General features: G+C 33.1%; 3 protein-coding genes across 3 annotated transcripts; 2 read left to right on the top strand and 1 right to left on the bottom strand.

The window, feature by feature from the left end:
• The first annotated feature begins 4,329 nt into the window (after window positions 1–4,329).
• On the top strand, window positions 4,330–7,414 carry LOC133698696 (probable CDP-diacylglycerol--inositol 3-phosphatidyltransferase 2). Its single transcript, XM_062121719.1, has 11 exons — window positions 4,330–4,581; window positions 4,711–4,807; window positions 4,893–4,977; window positions 5,123–5,172; window positions 5,677–5,716; window positions 5,836–5,880; window positions 5,968–6,033; window positions 6,139–6,253; window positions 6,348–6,404; window positions 6,497–6,595; window positions 7,136–7,414. The coding sequence occupies exons 2-11, from the start codon at window positions 4,732–4,734 to the stop codon at window positions 7,193–7,195; spliced, it is 693 nt and encodes a 230-aa protein (XP_061977703.1). The 5' UTR covers window positions 4,330–4,581; window positions 4,711–4,731; the 3' UTR covers window positions 7,196–7,414.
• A 3,054-nt stretch (window positions 7,415–10,468) lies between these two features.
• Window positions 10,469–14,500, bottom strand: LOC133698911 (chloroplast protein FOR GROWTH AND FERTILITY 2-like). Its single transcript, XM_062122020.1, has 2 exons — window positions 14,014–14,500; window positions 10,469–11,491 (listed from the first exon to the last, which is right to left on the bottom strand). Exons 1-2 carry the CDS (start codon window positions 14,281–14,283, stop codon window positions 10,655–10,657), a joined length of 1,107 nt encoding a protein of 368 aa, XP_061978004.1. The 5' UTR covers window positions 14,284–14,500; the 3' UTR covers window positions 10,469–10,654.
• Window positions 14,501–16,708: 2,208 nt separating this feature from the next.
• Window positions 16,709–19,476, top strand: LOC133698369 (glycerate dehydrogenase). The gene is made up of 13 exons (XM_062121267.1): window positions 16,709–16,908; window positions 17,015–17,098; window positions 17,188–17,328; window positions 17,420–17,541; window positions 17,639–17,720; window positions 18,054–18,126; window positions 18,207–18,298; window positions 18,394–18,468; window positions 18,560–18,667; window positions 18,763–18,840; window positions 18,937–18,981; window positions 19,088–19,202; window positions 19,298–19,476. Exons 1-13 carry the CDS (start codon window positions 16,786–16,788, stop codon window positions 19,318–19,320), a joined length of 1,161 nt encoding a protein of 386 aa, XP_061977251.1. The 5' UTR covers window positions 16,709–16,785; the 3' UTR covers window positions 19,321–19,476.
• The last annotated feature ends 2,227 nt before the right edge of the window (window positions 19,477–21,703 follow it).

Here is a 21,703-nt window from a genome sequence, read left to right as displayed (position 1 = left end):
AGTTAATTGTCAGACAAGTATTATGAGATCAAGATAATCCGGTATAAAAAAAATAAAAAAACCATGAAACGTAATTTTTAATCAATCTAATGTTAAAGGGAGATTAAAAAAAAAGATATAAAAAACCACTCGGGTTAACCTGAGTCAACCAGACAAACTTATAACTCAGATCATGCAACCAAAATAATCTCATAGAAAGCAAACAAAAATAAATAAAGTATCAAGTCTAATTCTCAATCAATCTAATATTGTATGATGAAATTCAAAAATATTCAACTAAAAAAAAGATAAAAACCTCGAGTCAACCAGTTTAACCCGTGGCCTGGGTCATAAGACACGATAACCCCCAAAAAAGCCAAAAATAAAAATATGAATTCTAATTCCCAACCAACCCAGTTTGTAAGGATTAAATTAAAAATAATATTAAAAAAAATTTAAAAATGACTCGAGTCAACCTCAGTTAACCTGCAAAATTCAGGTCAAAAGATCGAAATAACTTTATAGATAATGAATAAAAAAGATTATAAATTATGACACTCAATTAGCCAAAAATGTTGAAGGATGGAATTGAAAAAAATAAAAATAAAAAATGGACAAAAAAAATCCGAGTCATCTGGACTAACTCATAAAACTTGTGACCCGAGTCATGAGACCAAAATAACTCCACATAAAACAAATCAACGAAACTTATAAATTTTGACTACCAATCAATTCATAGTTAAATGATGAAATTAAAAATAAAAATAAAACTGTATAAAAAAATAACTCAAGCTAACACGTCTAACCCACAAAACTTGCAACGTAGATCGTGAGACTGAGATGAATCCATCAAAAGCAAATAAAAAAATATAAAATTTGATTATCAATCAACTCAATTTTGAAGGATAAAATAAAAAATTATCATAAAATAGATAAAAATGACTTGAGTCAACACGATTAACCTGCAAAACTCGCAGCTCGGATCATGGGACCAAGATAACTCTATAGAAAATAAATTGAAATCAACTATGGAGCCTTATACCCAATAAACCCCATATTAAAAAATGAAATTAAAAAAATTACAAAATTCCTCTCAAATTTTGAATACCAAAATGAAAAGTGCTTAAGCCAAGCTGTTTTAATTTATGTTAGTAAAAAACTAATTAATTCCCCTAGTAAAAAATAATGAGATTTAAATTTAGCTTCAGTTAACCATATTTGATTCAATAATATTTTTTAAATATATAATTTTAAAATCTATAAAAACTAATTATTTAATTTTACTAAATCACAAGGATCAAGTTATAATTAACTTTTAATGACTTTTCAAGACATCATAGAATATATATATATATATATATATATATATATATATATATATATATATATATATATATTTTTGTAAGAAGAAATTAACCATTTTTACAACTCAAAACATCCGTTTTGCCCCTCATGTTTGTGATAGATAGCCGGCTTACTCCTTTCAAAGCTGATTTGATTGACAATGAAATTGATAAATTCTGAATTGATATCCTAAATAGACATTTAGAAAAAGACTAAAATAGTTTCTTTTAAAACTTTAATTATTTTTTCCTCGAAAAACATTCCATCTTCATGTACTCATACTGTTCACCAACATTCATGCTGGTTGACCAATGGATTCTCACGTGAAGATTCAAGAGCTGATTTATTTTTTTGAAAAAACTCAATTCGATCCTTATATTTCTAAAAAATGCAACCTGGTCCCTTTTTATTTAGGTAATTTATACAAGTTACTGATCGTAACAAAAGCAACCAATATCCTGTCGATTCCGGTGTCGAGTGACCAAATTCGAAATACATGAGGTGGGGTGACCATTTGCTGAAGCAACAGAAGGGGAAAAGAAGAAGAAGATTTGATGCCCAAGTCTAGAAGATGCCCTTATCTAGCTTTAAGGACATTAATGCTTGGCTTGTACCAGCGTCAGAGTTCATGGAAAAAGACGATCATAATGTGTAAATGATGAACTGGATTCAGAGATATGGTTTTTGTCTGGTTATGGCTGAGCTACTAGTAGCCTTTTAGTCTGTTTGTGAAGTTGTTTTTTTTGTTTGTAAATAAGATGATCTATAAAGATAATCTTGTTCTTGTTTCCAAATGGAAGGATATTGTATTCCAAAATAAAGAATTTTTGTTCATGACTATTTACTTTTTTTGGCATAAAGGGGGGGAAAACAACTAATCACGCAAGAAAATGACTTCAATTTTATCTGCTTCAAGCAAAAGGATGAATGCCTGGAGAAGAAAGATCACAAATTCCCTTGCGATGAGAGTGCATGAGCTGAACTCGATCAATACCTGCAACTAGAGACATGATGTTGAATAGGAGAAAAAGTGAAGGTGCCAGGTGTTTGAAGTAGTCTATAAACAACTAATTGCCTCCATAGAATCAGATTCAATACTATGGATAATCGTAATTTTTACGCAACTTATTAGCTTAGCTCGAGAGGTTCCTAAATAGATGGATCAAAGATAGGACGATAACATGTATAAATTTAATAAAATTTCAAGTTTAGATGATATGAATTTGATTTTATTTTTAAATTCAATACCCTTGAACTCAGTTTCATACGGAGCCTAAACGCTTGCAAGATGTCAAATCCAACTCTCTTGGGTTTGATTACTTGTCAAACTCGAGCGTATGTTGGTCTGATAAGATATGAGACTCAAATTTCTCGAGCTCGATTACAAACTGAACTCAAGGACACGCGAGTCTGACAAAATATCAAACCCAACTCTCTTATGCTTGACTACATGTTGAGCCTAAGCACATTTGAGTCTGGAAAAATATCAGACCCAATATTTTTAGATTTAGAATCATTCAATTCAAACATATATTCAATGGTCTTTATTGGTCTAATGTTGGGTCACAAGGTTATTTTTAAAACCTTTATAAAAGCTTAGGATAATCATTTTCATACACCTTTATATATATAAAAGTTCTCTAAAAGTCGATTATATTTCAATCGATATTAATACCATGTTAGAGTTATTCTCATTAATATTAATATAGTGTAATAAGATATTTTTATTAGTATTAATGTTGTTGTAAGGGGCCTTTTCCCTACTAAGATATTTAAGAGTAAAAGATTTTTGGTTATTTAAAAAAAACAACAAGGTTTAAAGTATAAGAATTATAACTACTCAGATAAATAATTCATGATTTTCATTCATCTATTATATATTATCAAAGCATTTATGGTGTAAAAGCTAAGAGCAAATATTCTTTTTAGAGTGTAATGCTTTTCTTTTTATTTATTATTTTTTTTTCCAGTAAAGTTATTAATTTAATCATTAAATATTCTTAACCTCACAAAAAAAAGACACTGATTCGGAGAAATTGAGATTTCTACCACTAATCCCCTGCTTTTCTGGTCCCTAGAAATGAAATACTGATGTTAACATGTATTAGTTCCTGGAATATCATCGCAATCTCTAAACAATCGTTTGCAAGAGAGAGGACCTTGTCAAATTGCCTAAAGCTCTACTGACATTGTAGTAGTAGTTTCAACGAAAGAACAACCGCATAACCGTGGTTACCACTTCAACTTCCATCAATACTAACTTCAATCACCCATAAGGAGGCTGCTGCCATTGGACTGCTTTTCTTGTCGAGCACCAAAAGTATTATCATAAGAAGTACCGAGGCAGCTTTTACAATCACTTACTAAAAATCAATCTGTCGAACCCGAGAAGGAAGTGGCAAGAACTCACCTCTAATCACCTCACCGTCCCGGGATGTCCGAGTAATGTCAAACACATTCCAGTCAGCAGCATGAATTACATGCATCTAGACACAGCTGGGACTGTTGTATCGGTTTCTTTTCCAGACTGCAAGCCAAAGAAAGAACTTGTGCTTATGGGCAATCCGACGATTCCAAAGCCAAGGCCAATTATCATTGAAGTTCGAACTTAATGAGAAATAAAATTTAATCTCATAACTTTGATGGGAAAAGAATGACCTTTTCAATTTTGTATTACAATAGTAAATAAATAAATAAATAAAGGAAAACTGAGGAGAGAATAATTTTTCCCTCTATTGAATAAAAATCATTGGCATTTCTCTTGGAAATCCTCCTTACTTTTTTTTTCCCTGAAAATCCCAGTCATTGAATCAATTTACTTCAGAGATCTAATGGCACAATTTTTCAAAATATTCATGGAGGAATGGTCTAGAAAAAGGTTAAATAGAAAAGAAAAATAGAGGGACTAAATTTTTTTCATGGGCCGAGGCCCACCCGTACCCATCTACCCCAAAACCGAGAGAAATGAAGCACCAAGCGACAACAGCACCGAGTCCATTTCACTTTCACCTCCCAAGATAAAAAACAGATTCCCCATTACTACCACCCTTTTCAGGCTGGCCTCGTGGCGTCCAGCTCCCTCTCTGTCCCATTCAAATCCACTTGCTGATTGTCAAAATCCTAAAAACCCAAAATTGAGTCTTAACCCACAATTAACTCCTCAAAATAAACGGAACCCATATCTTCTTTTCTGGGTTTCATTGCTGTGCTACTCCGCTGTGTAGTCCAGTCATTTCTGCTACCTCTGTATTGTCACAGGTCAATTTAATGTTTCTTTTCATGGCTTTTTTCTTGGAAACTTTGAATGTGAATGTGAATAGTTAATGTTATGCTTTGTTCTGATATATTGGGGCTGGTTTGTTTTGTTTCTTGCTTTTGTTGTTGTAGTTGTAATAGAAAGCGTCTCCAATGGCCAAGAACAATAAGTCAGGACCAAGAAAACCAGGAAAATTAAGTGTTTATCTTTATATTCCCAATATTATTGGTGGGTTTTTCTTCTATTCAACATTCGTTTGTTGTTTTTGTTTATGCTATGATGTTTTGCTTTATGGGTTTTCTTTCCAATGCAGGCTATACAAGAGTGTTCATGAATTGCTATGCATTTGCTATCTGTTTTTCTAACAAATGGCTATTTTGCGCTCTTTATTTTATCAGGTGAGGAATTTTTGTTCTTGAAGAGTTCTTTTAGTTTTGAGTTGTGATTTAATTTATATTCATAATGTGATCGGAGGGTCTTTCTTCTTTTCTCAATGCGTGAAAGAAATGGGAGTATGATTTGATTTGTGTTTTGTAATTTCAGCTTTGTTTGTGATGGTGTTGATGGTTGGTGTGCTCGCAAATTCAATCAAGGTATGGTCCTTTTCTTTCCTGGTCTTCTTATTCCTGAGTTCTTGAAATTATAGTGGTCTGTGATTCAACGATGAATAGTTATTACATATGTTGAATCTGCATGGCATAACAATTTTTGATTGAGTCTGGGACTAAATAGTTTGAATAATATTTGATTAAAAGGGTTGTTGTGTCTGATTATTTGTTGAGGGCGATTGTGTTTTACTTTGTCACCTCGAGTTTGAATTGGATAGAATGTCCATGGATATATGAAGCTAAATGGAACTCAGCTACAACTAGAATCCAAGTTCTTATCAATTTGAAATATTGTGAATAGCACTGCTGCTTATGTTGATACAACTTGAAGCATTCAATAAAACAGGCTAATGATAATGTATAAAAAATGCCATTCCATGCTTCCGACATTTTGTTTCATTGTAAGGGTTTGCACCGTTTCTACAGTTTCACATGCTTATAAATAAATGCTTGATGTGGAATATCTGATTCATCTTTTCTGTTGTTCAGTTTCAACTTTTGGAGCTGTTTTGGACATGGTAACAGACAGGTATTTTCTTTTTCATATCAGATACACACCAAATTTGAATTTTTCTTGCTCCTTTTCAGTTCATTTTGGATCCTACACATGTCTGCGTGACTAATTTTATCAACTTGTGCTTTATCCAGGATTAGCACAGCTTGCCTACTAGTAATTCTTTCCCAAGTATACAGGCAAGGTTTTTCTACTTGTTTCATGTTCATTGCAGTTGAAGAACTTGTACTAATTATATCTGAGACTTTTGGTTGAATTTTATGCAGGCCTGGCATGGTTTTTCTGTCATTGCTTGCCCTCGACATTGCTAGCCACTGGCTGCAGATGTACAGGTATCTTTCTTTCTTTACATAACGTGACCGACATAAATATAATCTTGTTGAATAAACATTCACGTGTAATCCACTTCATTGGATCTTTAATACATCAATTTGCAGCACTTTCTTGCTAGGCAAAGTTAGCCATAAAGATGTGAAAGACAGCACAAATTGGCTCTTCAAGGCTTACTATGGAAATCGTATGTTTATGGCTTATTGTTGTGTAGCATGTGAGGTAATGATGACTTAGGTCTGCCATTTTACCTAGTCAAATTTTCTATAATGTAATGGTTAGCAGTGTTCTCTTGATCCGACTGTTAATCCTGCAGGTTCTTTATATTACTCTGTTTCTTCTTGCTAAAAATGACGCCGAAAAGTTGATGGATGTAAGTCATTATTTTACAATTCTACTTTTCATCCATTTTAAACAAGGAATTTTTCTTGTTTATCTTGGTTTCTGATTCTCTTCTCCATTCAGGTTTTAAAGGCTTCTATAACAGAGGGTTCACCCATCTCTGTCCTAGTTGGTTTAAGTTTGTTCGGATGGGCAATCAAACAACTTGTGAATGTGATTCAGGTACCAACTAATACCTCAATTATTTTGATAGGAACTAGTGGTCAATCTTTGAAAATGAAGAAAATAGTGGATGTTAAAATTTCTATTCATTTATTTATTTTGATATATTAGTTTTTGAGACTCCTGAAATTGCATATACTGCTTTCACTTTGTGTGGAAAACGGGATTGGTGCCTTGTTCAGATTCTAAGCTAAATCTTTGAGTATTTTGTTAATTTTAATTTGTGTTTTGGTAGAAAAATAATGTTGTATGGTAAAATCATAACATTTCATTAGCAATGATGTGGTTCGTTCTGTTAGACTATTGATTCTTCTTTAAAGATGACCATAGCGCAGTTCAAATAGTACTAGATTTGAAATGGTTGCATATAGTTTGTGGCAGTCAAAGGTTTGTTTCAGTTAAATTTTGGCTCTTACTCAATCCAATGTGCCAAGTACAGTAAACAATTGATTAGTACGGATTTAAGAGAGCTTATTACACTCGCCTTTTAAGTGTTTTGATATGTTCTGGGTTTTTCTGCCATTCTTTTGATGATTTCAGATGAAAACTGCTGCTGATATTTGCGTGCTTCATGATATCAACAAAAAGGTGAGGCCGTGATGATTTTTATTCAGCTTGGATAATTCCAGTGCCTTTACCGCATCAGACTTGATATCGTACAGTTTGGTAGTCTTCAGCTCTAGTGTTGAATCTTGAAAGTGACAAATGAAAGTGCTGGATTTCAATTGTTGTCAATGTGAAAAGGATCGCACTTGTATAACAGGCCGTGAATTTGAAACAGCTTGATATCGATGACATGACAATGAGATTTTTCTACCATGCTGCGTAGTGTAAACTAGACGCTTGATAGGCGTTTTGCCGCTGGAGAGGTATTTTTTTCCAATAAAAAAAGTTGTATACATACTCTATTACTCTTTTTAACATGTTTTTGTTTTTGTAGTTAAAAAATTTTTAAAGTAAAAATTACAAAGTTTTTATATATATATATATATAATAAAATAAATTCAAAACTATGTGTTAATAAATTAAAAAATATTATAAATGATTACTAAACATAAAATTAGAAAAATTAAGAGGCAAATATAGATTAAGATATTTAGTCTCGTAAGATAGGATATTTATCCGGTTGTGTTTGTTAAATTTATTTATTAAAATATTTTTTTTTCAATCCAAACACCAATAATAAAAAAAGATACAAAAATTAGATATAAAAATTAAATTGATTGAATCAAATTAAAGAAAAAACTACTATAAAAGGTTGCATATTATAAATATTATTTAAAATAAAAAAATTCAAAATATTTTTTTTATCTATATGAAAGAAATTTTTTTTATAGATGAAAAATCTTTTCAAAATTTAATTGCATAATCATAAATAACTATCATTTAAAAGAGGCTCTCTAAATAAAATAAAAAAGAGAAGGATATTGATATAAATATAAATATTTTTTTTGAAAAACAAAACATAAAAGAAAAACATTAACTTAAAATAATAATATAGAAAAAACGACTTGGTATTGCTAGGTCTAGTCAATTTCGTTAGAGCCTGCGAATGCGTTCTTACTTGTTTTTGCATGTTAGGTGGATTCCACTTTAAATTTTTAATTGTTTTTGCGGAATATTGCGATTTAAGTTTTTCTTTTTACTCAAAATCTGTCTTTAATCTATTTTGACCTAATATATATATAAAACATCTTAAAAATCATGATAAATCTATCAATGGCATCAAAAGAACCAAAAACTCATCCTAAAAATCAAAATTAACTTGAAATGCAAAAATATTAAGGTACTGAATATGTATAATTTTTAAAATATAAGGACTAAATTAACTTTTTGTGTGAGCTTTGAAATCATCACCAACTTATGGCATGTTTTCTATTTTGGCCCCTTATTTTTCAATTTTAATCTTAGTCACCAAATTCAACTCAATTTCCCTTGAATTTGGCCTAGAAATGATGTACTCGCATTAAAAAAAAAGTGTGAGCAACAAATTGATGAAAAAGAAAATTTATGAACAATGAATCCACAATAAAATATAAAAAGACGTACAATGTAAAAATTTGATATTTACTGCAATGGTTCAGATCAGATGTTTTTGAACTTCCTTGGAGGTTGTCTGTTCATTTCTTGAAAAATAGTTAAAAGATAGCTTTGTCCTCGGTTTCAAAAAAATTAAAACATGTGTCCATGGATGTTTTGATATTTTAACATTGATTTTTATGTTAATTTCATGACAACCAATGGTGATGTGGTCTTTTAATGCCAATTAATTAATTAAAAAAACCAAAAAGTTAGGGTGTGTATTCTTTTTGTGCTAGTGCTTGTCATTTTTGTGGCGAATGTGGAGCTTTTTGAAGGTGATTTATCATTAATGAGTTTTTTTTTTTATCCTGAAAAATACAGATTAATTCTCTTTGTTATTAATATTTTAACTTCAATCCTTAATCCTTTTATTTCTAATTTTTATCATTGATCCTTTTATTAAAATTTTATTTCTTTTAAATTTAATCTTTCAATTCTAATTTATCATATATATATATATATATATATATTTAATTTGGTCATTTTTCTTTTAATTTTTAAATTTTTTCCTAGGCTATTTTGTAAAAGTTTTGATAGTTTTTAATTTTATCTTTCCATCCAAGTTTATATGGTATTATTTTTTCTAATTTAGTTCTTATTCTTTTGATTTTTTTTTCATTTTGTTAAATTTATTTTCCTTTACAATTTAACTCTCCAATAAAAACTTTGTTCTTGCACTCTATTTTATCTTTTATTTCAATTTTCACCATCATTGTTTTAATTTCTATTTTTTATTTTAGATCCTTTTGTGTAATTAATTTTTTTCTCTTGATTTTGTCTTTTTTTTTTTTTTGGGGGGGGGGGTGGTGTGATAGGGGGTGGGCTTTGAGGTTTTATCATGTATGGTTTTTCTAGTCTAATGATCCAGATCACGTATTTGAAAAGTTAATGCGGGTTAACGTTTTTTTTCTTTTTTTGCTTATTTTCTTTTAAGATTTCATCGTTTAACATTATTTTTTTATTAAAAAAATAGTTTTTTGGTTTTCTTTAATTTTTTTTTATGGGTTATCCCGATCTCATAACATGTGTCACATGTTTTGTGGGTTAACCACGATTGAATCGCCTTTGTTACCATGATTACATGTTTATCAAGTTAACTCGGTTTGACTTGAGCCAACTTTTTTTTTTCTCTTTTTTTATCCAATAACATACTTCCAATTTTTTTTCTTTAAAAATATCATGGTCTTTTTTTTTTTAAAGTGTATGCTTACTATCATTGCAAAAATTTTTATTCTCTAATTAAAATGAAACCACCTTATTAAACTTGGTGTGAGTTGGATTGCATGTGCATCATATAACATGTGCCGCAACTAGTTTTTATTTTAAAATAGTGTTTGAAAACATGGTTGAAACCATGTTTTTTAAAAATTAAAAATTTTTTTTATTTAAAATTATTTTTTTAATGTGCTGATATTAAAAATATTTTTTAAAATATTTTTTTAATATATTTTCAAACAAAAATAAAACATTTTAAACTATAATCGCAACTGCATTGCTAAACAATCCCGAAATACATTTGCCCCGGCCGCCACTGCATTACTAAACAATCCCGAAATACATTTGCCCGGGAATGGACATGGTATGGCTGGCTATGGCTGCAGATGTATACCCTGGGGAAGAGGGAAAGGACCAAACGAATACTACTCGAATGGTGTGCTGCCTACACAAGTCCGGCAACTTTCTTGAAAGATCAACTTCTTTGAGAATATATTTTATAAGGGGGGGCTCAATTGGGGAACCGAGTAGAAATGGCAATGCAGAAATCAAATCAAGCACCAAAACAATGATTAATAGATTGAATTCTACCATAAATAAATTATAAATACTTCTCAAAGACACAAGTCTTTTCCTTGCATGCTGAAGAATACACAAACTTGCAAGTTTAATAAGAGAAAAAAAGATGATTCTAAATAAATTAAAATTCCTCTCTAATTATCTTTCTCTAACACTAAAACAGGTAGCTTGCAACCAGGAAGATCAATATAAACTGAATCCGAAGAACTGGCTAATGATAAGGCCGAGGCCGAGGGAAATTGCTACAAGGGAAGAAGCCCATGTCAGTTTCTCTGTTATTCTGGGTATTCGGTCTTTTAATGCTTCACTACATGACCCTATAAACACCGTGTAACTACCCATTGCAACCACAGTTCCAAACAAGAACATGATTAGAAATGCAGCTCCGGCCAAACGAGAAGGCAATGCCAGTGCAGGCAACACCATCATCAATGCATCTGGCTGTAGCCCATGGACAATACCGGTAGCAAAAGTAGCAAAACCGACCCTTTTCTTCTTCCCTACCGTTGGGGTTTCTAGTGCTTCATAGACACTAACATCACGCTCACCATTTTCTAAGGCAACACATGGAGTTGGGACTTCCGAGGCCTCCCTAATACCCATAGCACCAATAACAAGTAGAGTTATACCGACCACTCTTGTGCCCCATGTTCTGATAACTTCAATGTGGAGTCGGTCCTTTAAGAGTAGAAAGAGCAAGCCAAATATGACCTGACCTGCATCGTGCCCACAACCCCAAAGAGCTCCAACAGCAGCGCTTTCCATCCGGGATCGACCGATTGAGAGTGGAGCCAAAGCAGCAAGGTGGTCAGGCCCTGACAATGTGTGTAAGCAACCAGCAAAGAAACCAGCCCAACCACTGTTCAGTAGTTCAGTTTGCATAAGTTTTGCCCCTGCAGCAGCAGCCCCCCCGGTCTTGGCAGCAGTTTGGAAAGTTGCAAACGCTGGAAAAGCGAAAACTGGGTGGATTAAGAACATAATAATACCAGAAACTACCGCAAATATCCCAAGAGTAGCTGCCTGCAGCATTTTGAGAATACAGCAGATTTAGCAATTTTGACAAGATAAAGATGGAATTTTAAGAACATAATCTGGCAGTTCAATAAAAAAATCCAGCAAAACAGTAGGCATGTTCAAATTCTAAATTCACACAGAGGAGTCTGAAATTCCTTTCAAGTGGAACTGAAAGGTCCTAAATGCAGGAAATAAAGAGACTGTAGCAAAATTGGTACTGTTTCTGCAGGGATGGAAAGAAAAGGTAACTTGTTTCTAGGCCCTAATAATTGTCACAAGTGCCATGACAATATCAACAAATAGTTCATTTTGCTCAACAAGAAGAAAAACGTTCAAGTCACTAATTACCAAGGAAGATGCAAACTCAACTGTTGGGATCACAAGGCATAAAATACCCAAACCTACTCAATTTTAAACAAAAAGAAATCTAGAAGTGCTTCTAGCCATTGCCTTGTATGGAAAAATTAAGACACAATTTCTACAGCAATAATTTTTTTGGTCTCAAAAGAACAATCAAATACAAGTAATGACAAATCTACAAGTTATGGAGGTCTATATTCAGGTAACTTAGATCCTTCAGCATTTAGATAATTAAACTTCCACAGCATGCAAATCACATTTTAATCTTGACACATCACACGGGGCTACCTCCAAGCTAAAAGAACCAAAATCAAGCAAAAAGAACCAAAATAAAACTTCTCTTGGAACAACTACAGATATGAAAAAAGAGTGATATGATCAAAATGCATCTCTGTTGAATGACAAATCATAAGGTAACAGAATATTTGGAGGCTTACAAATTACCAATCAGAATCGAGTCCTTTCAATTTGAGTTTAGTTTTTCACCCAAAAAATGTAAACAATGAATTACTTGGAACTAATCCAACTTGACTTGAGCTTCTACAATAATTGGAACTAAACTAGTGTTTGCAATGCAGTGCATTTCTACCTGCATCACCTAAGACACCAAATTCACAAGAGAATTTAAGAATTTCGATGATTAAACATAACTTAAACAGCATTTTGATGCCACCTTAAAATGAAAGCATTATAAACTACACACTGAAATCCCAAGGAAATTATTTTCAAGAACACAAGCCATGCTACACGCCCATGATTCCAGTTTCATATCAAACACATACATTTATTTAATTTTCAGTAATTCCCCTTCCCCTTCAACTACTTTACATAGATAGCTTATTACTCCAAATTTTACACTTCATGCCACCATCCCATAAACCTCAACCCTAGTAGATACTTCATACTAGTCCATCATCATCAAAAATCCATAAAAGGACCTCTTTTTACTCAAGTTATTCAACTATGATCTCTCATGGGAATTCATTCAAGGATAATATAAACTCCACTCCTTTCAATGGAACAAGCATTCCATCATAACAAGCATTGTTATATATCAGCACAATGGAACATATGAACGTGGTAATTGCATATTTAGTTAGACTCCACTCCTTTCAATATGAGCTTATTTTTCAGAAGACAATGTAATCAGGCATCACGACTTAAGTTTTCTATAATAATTGTAACTAAAGCAAACTCTATCGTGCAGTGGAATTCTACTGCATCAATGGCAACTTCAAATACACGAGTCAAGGGATTTGCACATTTCAGTGTCTAGAACAGAACTCACAACACAACGCTGCCTTAAGAACAAAAGCATAATAAATTACATATTCAAATCCCATTGTGGTCATGTTGAAGCATTCACACCATGCTTCTCACCAACGTTTCCAATTTCTTCTAAAACGAGCCAAAAACATTCATTTTTCAGCAATTCCCCTCTCCTTCCCCTTCTTTATTTTACAAACACGGTCCAATTGAAACCAAATATTTCACCCCTGTACTTCCGTTCCACAATCCTCAAATCTAGAAGGAATTAGTCCATCATCTAAAAATCCACAAAAAAGATCACTATTTCACAATATCATGGCCTGAATTGTTCAATTATGACTTCTCATGGAATTCATTCTAGTGATATTTAAAACCTTCCCATCACAACCAACCATCTAAGTATCAATATAATTTCCCTTGCATTGAACATCCTAGTATATACTAGCCCATCATCACTACAAATCTACAAAAAAGACCAATCTTCTTACCACAACACCGCCTCAAATAATTACATTATGGTTTCTAATGTGAACTTATTCAAGTGTAACGTAAGCTAGCCATATGTAAAGCCTTCCTATCATAATAAACGTAGCTAACTATAGACAAAACTCTCTGTTCAACTAAAAATACCAGCAGGCATTAGTCCATCACCTCTAAAACATAAGAATCCTTGAAAAGACCAGTCTTTGTACAGTACCATTGCCTCGTAAAAATCAATTATGATTTGTGTTGGCAGTTCATTCAACGACACCACAAACTTATGATATCTAAAGTCTCATGATCATAACAAACATAGTAAATCAACCAACTGTCCAATTAAGTTGCAACATTGCACACAAATTAATTCTGCACTGCATAAAAAACAGAACTTTAGCCAAACAACCACACAAACTCAATACCTTAGACTTCACAGAAACTTTACCAACGATCTGTTTGACAAGGTTGGAATTTGGCGTCGACCCAGTTGAAGAATCAACCTGAAGAGGTGGGGTTGATGGATTCTCATATTTGCAAGAGACCGAGTTGACTCTCCTGAACCCAGGCCTTGTCAACGAGGGAAAACCAAGTTTTGGTGACTCAAGTTTGCTGAGTCTAGGGAGCAAAGTAGTGGGCCTTTTGAGGTGGGTTTTTAAGGGAGTAGAAGGAGGAGAATACAGAAGCCTCTCCATGACTTCTCTCTGTGTGCGGAGAGGTAAATATTTTGCAGAGAGAAGGAGAGAGTACGGGGTTTGGCGAGGATAAAGTTATGGCTGACAGAGTTTAACTTTAACTGAAAATTGAAATTTTGTGATTTTACATGGAAAACATGTTTTATTGCTAAACATACGGCAAACCCTGAATTTAAATTGCCATGCAGCTCAAATCTTACCGATTTATCAGTACAATCTTCCCAATACAGGGAAGTGGGTTATATGCTTCCAACTATGACAAAATTTTAAATCTTAACCCTATTGTTTTGTTTTTTCTTTGTTGGCTAAAATTAAATTTCTACCATATATACAACAAATCTCTTTGTACACTTAAAGCTCAAAAACCCAAATTTCTTGTTTCATTAAAAAAAAAAAAACAAATTTTGTCCCCATTGCAGTACACTACTCAATATTTATTTGGAAAAAAAATACTGTAATTTCACTTACAAAAATGCTACGCTTGACCATGCATTTTGATCTGGTTTAAGAAAACCTTGACTTAGTTCAATTTTATTCGAGTTCTTTCATTATACAAGAAAAATCACATGGTATCTCATATTTTTTCTGTTCTTAAACACGAAAGAGAAAAAAAGGATAATGTTTAAAAAATGAGAAATTGTCCTCTGAGACAAGTGATATTGTGTCTTGGAGACAAGTCAGATCGTGGTTTACTCAATAATTCAACTCCGAGAATACAAGTCCACCACCGATGATATCATAACTGACCAGTCTTACAAGTAAAACAGTGGGGTTTGAGCAGGCTATGGGAACCATGCACGTTCAGAGTGAGATACGTTTTAGGTGAAGATCTTTTCCCTTTTGGAACATAGTAGGTGAAGTTGGGGGCCATGACAAATAAGACTTGGCTTTTTTTCTTCGTTTTTTCAATAGTTTGGTGGTATTTTCGGCTAGCTCGTGGCAAATGTCCGTTCCACCCATTCTTAGGAATTGAACCATGGTTAGTGGATAAGTAAGGTTATCTCTGAATTCTAATCAGTTGTTCTAAGTGTGTGGAGTCCACAATTGAGCACATCAAAGTTCAAATACAGACAGGCTCATGCTGGCACATAGGCTCCTCGCTTTGGCATGCGCTCGGCACACGCAAAACACAGTGCCAATCAGTAATTTAGTTGAGCCACCGTTCCACAATGGATTTTGCCATATTTGGCGAGTGCTGCAGGGATGGTCCTTTAAATCTGATGCATTTGATCCAGTGCTCGCATTTTGTTCACATCGGAGAAGAAAAAAGGATAGAATTCAATTTCTTTGGCTCGGTTGTAGTGAAAAAAAAGTTGGGGTGCTTCGTAAAAGAAACGCCCAGTACTTGGAATCATAGGAAATTTTTTTTTTATCAAAAAGTTAGTCGATTTTTTTTTTCATGTTTTGCAGTGGACGGAGTCCAAACGGAAGCACGCATTAATTTTTTTAAAAGCAAAAATTTAGCGTGAATATTTAGACCGGCTTGCGCGTACCTCGATTAATTTTATAGATTTTAAAGTTAATAACCATGTAAACCTGCAGTGACCACTATATGAGCAATCATAGGACTCAAATCTAATATCATAAAAAAAACAAATTTTTTAATTTCAAACTCTTACCCCTTAGCACTGACACCATCCTAGACGGTTTCTAAAAGCAATTCTTAGTTCTTACAATACGTTGTTGATCAAAGCAATTTGATGACAAGTAATTGGTTTACCATTTATTTTCATGATTGATAAATGGAACTTATGGTTCCCTTTGACTGCTGCATCAATCCACGAATAGGGCTAGCCACGGCCCTTTACTGTTGCTACACAAAAGTGGTATGTATATGGTGGCTCAAGTCTGAATTGATTAAGCCTGGTCCAACTGAGGCTCGAGCCATTCCATGATCCAGGCTAATCTAGATGGGATTGATTTCTGGTTTTCTGGTCGTATCTCCAAAATTATTTTCGTAGTAGTTAGCCAATGAAAGGTTTACTCTTGCCATGGCTTGTAGAGAATTCTCCACAAGGACCCTATCAGATGACCTCTAAGCTAGCATTGTCCAAACAACTTGGGTTATTTCCGTCATTTACTAAAAGTGATAAAAGCAACCTTATGTGTCAAACTTGCACAAGAGCCATCTCACCATTATCTTTATACCAAATGGAAGGTCCAAAAATTCCGAGCCACGATGACTCAACACAGCACCACCACAAAACACCCTGTATGGCTCTATCCTAATAGACCACACCCAATCACGAACCAACCTACCATATCATCTTGCACCCCATTAACATATAGCAAATCAGAAGCTTCCAAAGTCAACAGCCAAAGCAAAAAACCTAACCTCATTGGACAAGACTTTGGATATAGTGTGTGCACCACCACATTATAGCAATTTTGTCTTACTAACTAGACTACCAGAAATTTAAAAAGGCCACTCACTTGTAATGCAATGTACTGTGCCCCTCACATTCTTTATTGAGCTCTGGTGCTTCTAGCTAGGTAGCTTCAATGGCAAAACCAATTTCAATTGAAGTCTACAATCCAAATGGCAAGCACAGGGTTGTTAGCACCAAATCAATGCCTGGAACTCGCTGGATCAATCTCTTGATTGAGCAAGACTGTCGTGTTGAGGTAATTTACTTGATGTCTGTAAAGGGCCATCTTTGTTTTTCAATTTCTTAAAACGATTTTTTGAATTTGACAGACTTTTGTTTTTGTTGGCTTTAATGTCTACTAGATATGCACCCAGAAGAAAACAATACTGTCTGTTGAGGATATTATTGCTCTAATTGGTGATAAGTGTGATGGTGTAATAGGCCAGGTAATTCATTAATTTCTTATGTGGGTTCATGTTGGAAATTGCTGTTTACATGTTTAAGAACTGTGGTTTTGTACTATTTTGTGATTCAGTTGACAGAAGATTGGGGGGAGACATTATTTGCAGCATTAAGCAGGGCAGGTGGAAAGGCATTTAGTAACATGGCTGTTGGTTACAATAATGTTGATGTAAATGCTGCTAACAAGCATGGTGTTGCTGTTGGAAATACTCCTGTAAGTTCAATATCTTTTATACATGTTTTGAGCAAGTCTGGAATTCCTGGGGGCAAGTGAATTGAGATTAACGGGTTGGTTATTTGGTTAGGGAGTGCTTACAGAGACAACTGCAGAGTTGGCAGCATCACTTTCTTTAGCTGCTGCTAGAAGAATTGTTGAAGCAGACCAGTTCATGAGGGCAGGCTTATACGATGGATGGCTTCCTCACCTGTATGACTCCAATCATCGCTTGTCTTAAGATGTGTGATTCCAAATGATTGTGTAAATGCAGTTGTATGACTATTTGATTTGGTCATGTTTTTTGTAGGTTTGTTGGAAACTTGCTCAAAGGACAAACTGTTGGTGTCATTGGAGCTGGTCGCATTGGATCCGCTTATGCCAGAATGATGGTAATCTCTTGATTCTGGGTATATCATATGTAATTCCTTTTAAAGACCTGGCTTGGAGTAGCTGAATTTCCGAGTCAACTGGATTGTTTAGTGGACTCACATATCAAGCTTAGCAAATCAATTTAATTAGAGTTGATACACATATATAAGCATTAATCTGCTGTTAAAGAGAACTTTGATGGCACGAGGCAGTCCACGCTAGTTCATAGCGCAATTTCATGTCGTAAAACATGCTGTGAATGAATGTTTAAGGATTTTTTTACTTTGCCAGAAATTATGGTTTTGAAATCGCAGACCACATGTTTAAATATACTCTTTCCTTCTTTATTACAGGTTGAAGGGTTCAAAATGAATCTTATTTACTATGATCTCTACCAATCCACACGCTTAGAGAAGTTTGTTACAGGCATGCTTCTGAGAATCTATCAAAATTATTTACTTTTCAATTCCTCTTTGTAGTCATAATAGTATGCTTTGTGATTGCAGCTTATGGTGAATTCCTAAAAGCTAACGGCGAGCAGCCAGTTACTTGGAAAAGAGCAGCCAGCATGGATGAGGTGCTTCGAGAGGCAGATGTGGTGGGAATCCTTTGCTGATAATTTGTGTCTTACAATGCTCTTAAGTTTGATTTGTCTATTCAAATAATATGGATTGCCATCGGTGTTCATTGTAGATAAGTCTTCACCCAATATTGGACAAAACCACTTACCATTTGATCAACAAGGAAAGCCTTGCAACAATGAAGAAGGTAACTATTTGAAGCAATGTTGTTTTAGACACCGAGAGTTATTTGAGAAGGCAAACCTTAGCACTGAGCAAATTACCATCTGCATCTGTAGGAAGCAATCCTTGTAAACTGCAGTAGGGGTCCAGTGGTTGATGAAGTAGCCCTTGTAGAGCATTTGAAACAAAATCCTATGTTTCGTGTTGGCCTTGATGTCTTTGAGGTAACTGAACTGAACTTCTCTGTCTCAATTTTTGTCGATGAAAGTGAAACCACCATTAAGTCATGCATGATTGTTCTTCAATTTTTTTATATCAGGACGAACCTTACATGAAGCCCGGGCTTGCTGACATGAAGAATGCTGTTGTTGTACCTCACATTGCTTCTGCTTCCAAGGTAAAACTGATAGATGCATGATTTGACCGAGGTCATTAAGGCTTTCCATGGCCAATCAGTGACATTAACAAATATTTCGCCTCGTTGGTTTTGTAGTGGACTCGTGAAGGAATGGCAACACTAGCAGCTCTGAATGTCCTGGTGCGTTGAAATTTAGAAAAAAATCAAACAAGTAGCTCGAGAGCCATTTTCAAGTTCATTTAGCTGATGTTTAATCCCTATGTTTTGGCTGCTCTCTGTATTGCAGGGAAAGATTAAAGGGTATCCAGTGTGGGGCGATCCGAATCGGGTAGCACCATTTTTGAATGAGAATGCTCCTCCTCCTGCTGCAAGTCCAAGTATTGTGAACGCAAAAGCCTTAGGTAATGCAAAGGACTTGGATAATTGTTTGCCAAGTGAATCTCCAGTCTCCACATTTGAGGCATCTCTTGACCTTGTTATCTTGCTTTTGCCACAGGTCTACCTGTTTCAAAGCTATAAATCATGGAAGGCTGATCATCATCTAGGGGCCTTGTGGTTTATAATGTGTGTGTTTCTGAATATCGGATCATGGTCTCTACTATGATTTTCTCTTGGTAGATGCATTAACAACCGTGTAATGAGTATTATGAACTTCAATAGCAATATTTTGCTCGAGCTTATGTTGTTGACATATGCTTTAAGCTGTTTGGATTTGGTGGGTTAATTTCTCAGTTTAATTTTAAAAAATTTAATTGTTTTTCAAAGTATTTTTAACTTAAAATACATTTTAAAATATATTTTTTTATTTTTAAAATTTATTTTTAACATCAAAACAATATAAAAACATAAAAAAAATTAATTTCAAATAAAAATATACTCTTAACATCTATTCTTAATTTCTTCAAATTTGATGTTAGACTAGGGTGTGAAAGCAAGTTTTAGGGTTATGAGTTGTTAATTTTAGATTTGATAGGTAACCCTTGAGGTTTGATTTAAAAGAGATTATTCCCCATGTTATTATCTTAATTCCAAAAGGAGGTTATAAAAAAGAAATTTCTCCCAACGATTCCAATTCGAGTGTAATTACCCATTATCGACCTGATTAAGAAAAGATCTATTAATTAGCCTAAGAAATCATATAAAAAAATAGTCATGCAATGATTAATGAATCGGTCATGTTTGTTTGCTGGAAAGTAAATTTTTTTTAAAGTAAATTCCAGAAAAGTAAATTATTTTTCGATGTTTGATAGTGTAATGAAAAATAAGTTGGAAAATACTTTGCAGTGTTTGGTTATGTCATGGAAAATGAGCTGAAAAATAACTTATTAATGTTTTATTTTTTTCAAGTTTATTAAAATAATGAAGAACAAATCTTATAAATTAAAAAGTTAAATGAGAATGAAATTGAAAAAAAAATATAATTTCATAAATTATCTCAAATAAAATAAATAATAATCAAAATAATAGAGATCAAATCTAAAAAATTAAAAAAATTAAAAGATGAAGAAATTAAAATAATAATAATTAACATTTTATAAATTATTTCAAATAAAATAAGTAACAATCAAAAGAATGATGACTAAAGTTGATAGATGAAAAATTTTAATTAAAAAATAATAAGGGAAAAGCAAATAACAATTATAAAAATAAAGACTAAAATTAATATAAAATTAAATTTTAAGGGATGAAATTGAAAAATAAATATTCAAAACAAACTATATATAGCAATCAAAAGTTTGAGAATCAAATTTGATATAATCAGTAAATAATATGACATTTCTAAATTTTTCACAACTTCCAGAAAATGTTTTCCGCCCAAAATAAAAGGAAAACACTTTCCTGGAAACCAAGCCAAATTTTTTTTGATCGGAAAGTGTTTTTTATTGACCAACTTTTCTAATGGCAAACAAACATAAAAAAGTTTGGAAAATAGTTTCCCGAAAATCACTATCTGAAAAACAAAAGCAGTCAAAAAGTGAAAGAAAATACAATGTACATTAAAGTTGACTCTTATGTGCCCTTAGTGATCGTTCACAAATTATTAATTACAATTAAAGCAATATCGTATCTTAATTACTTTAAAACATAATTAGCATAACATTATGATGGATTCAATGTGTTATATATATATTATTTTTAACTAAAATTTATATTTAAAAGGACCAAAAAGCAGGATTATAATCTAATTATTTATGGGCTTAACTTATATGTAGGTTTAGCAACTACGTTCTAGGACTTAGTATCTCGCATAGCCCAAATAGATATAGAACTCATAATGTTTCTAAGTCTCATATTAGGCTGAAAGACTCCGTTTTTTTTCTTCTCGCGACCCTTAACATAAAATATTAAGTTCAAGAATACTCATCTCTTTCATCTATAGATGTATAAAAGTCTTCAAAAGGTCCTACCACTTATTCCTCATTAATGATGTGTAAGTGATATTTATCCCTAGGTAATGATGTGTAAAAGGTATTTATCTCTTTTTAATGCAGGTGTCAAGGATATTTTTTCTTGTTAGTGCTATCAGAGAAAAATAACACTTAAACCCCTCTCTTCCACAAAAGAATAACACTCATGAGTTATAAAGATTTTATGAATCATTTAATGAAAAAGGGTTCATAATCTTTATTCTTTACCGTATATTTATTTTCAGAATCTTTCTCTAAAATATTATTGTCTTTTTTCAAAAAAAATATTTACTTAAATATCAGAGAGTTCACATTTCCACTAAAAGAGATCTTTTACATATATTAGCCACTGACCACCTTGGCTTACCAAGCACCAGTCACTAGTCACCTTTGCTGGGAGAATGAGTTAGATTGTTAAAACTAAGAGATTAACTGATTATTTAATATATAAGTCTTGTGTTTAAGTTATTTGGATTTTTTAGGACATCATCATT

This window comes from Populus nigra, chromosome 7, assembly GCF_951802175.1.
Source record: "Populus nigra chromosome 7, ddPopNigr1.1, whole genome shotgun sequence".
Lineage (NCBI taxonomy): Eukaryota > Viridiplantae > Streptophyta > Magnoliopsida > Malpighiales > Salicaceae > Populus > Populus nigra.
The sequence above is the reverse complement of the archived record's forward strand: the minus strand, read 5'-3'. Positions and strand labels throughout refer to the sequence as shown.

Coding starts and splice junctions, on each gene's coding strand:
- LOC133698696 (XM_062121719.1), top strand. CDS start 4,732: ATGGCCAAGAACAATAAGTCAGGACCAAGAAAACCAGGAAAATTAAGT. Junction 5,881..5,967: donor ATTCTTTCCCAAGTATACAG/GCAAGGTTTTTC, acceptor AATTTTATGCAG/GCCTGGCATGGTTTTTCTGT. Junction 6,034..6,138: donor CACTGGCTGCAGATGTACAG/GTATCTTTCTTT, acceptor ATCAATTTGCAG/CACTTTCTTGCTAGGCAAAG.
- LOC133698911 (XM_062122020.1), bottom strand. CDS start 14,283: ATGGAGAGGCTTCTGTATTCTCCTCCTTCTACTCCCTTAAAAACCCAC. Junction 11,492..14,013: donor AAGTTTCTGTGAAGTCTAAG/GTATTGAGTTTG, acceptor AAAATGCTGCAG/GCAGCTACTCTTGGGATATT.
- LOC133698369 (XM_062121267.1), top strand. CDS start 16,786: ATGGCAAAACCAATTTCAATTGAAGTCTACAATCCAAATGGCAAGCAC. Junction 17,099..17,187: donor GTGATGGTGTAATAGGCCAG/GTAATTCATTAA, acceptor TTTGTGATTCAG/TTGACAGAAGATTGGGGGGA. Junction 19,203..19,297: donor TGTGAACGCAAAAGCCTTAG/GTAATGCAAAGG, acceptor CTTTTGCCACAG/GTCTACCTGTTTCAAAGCTA.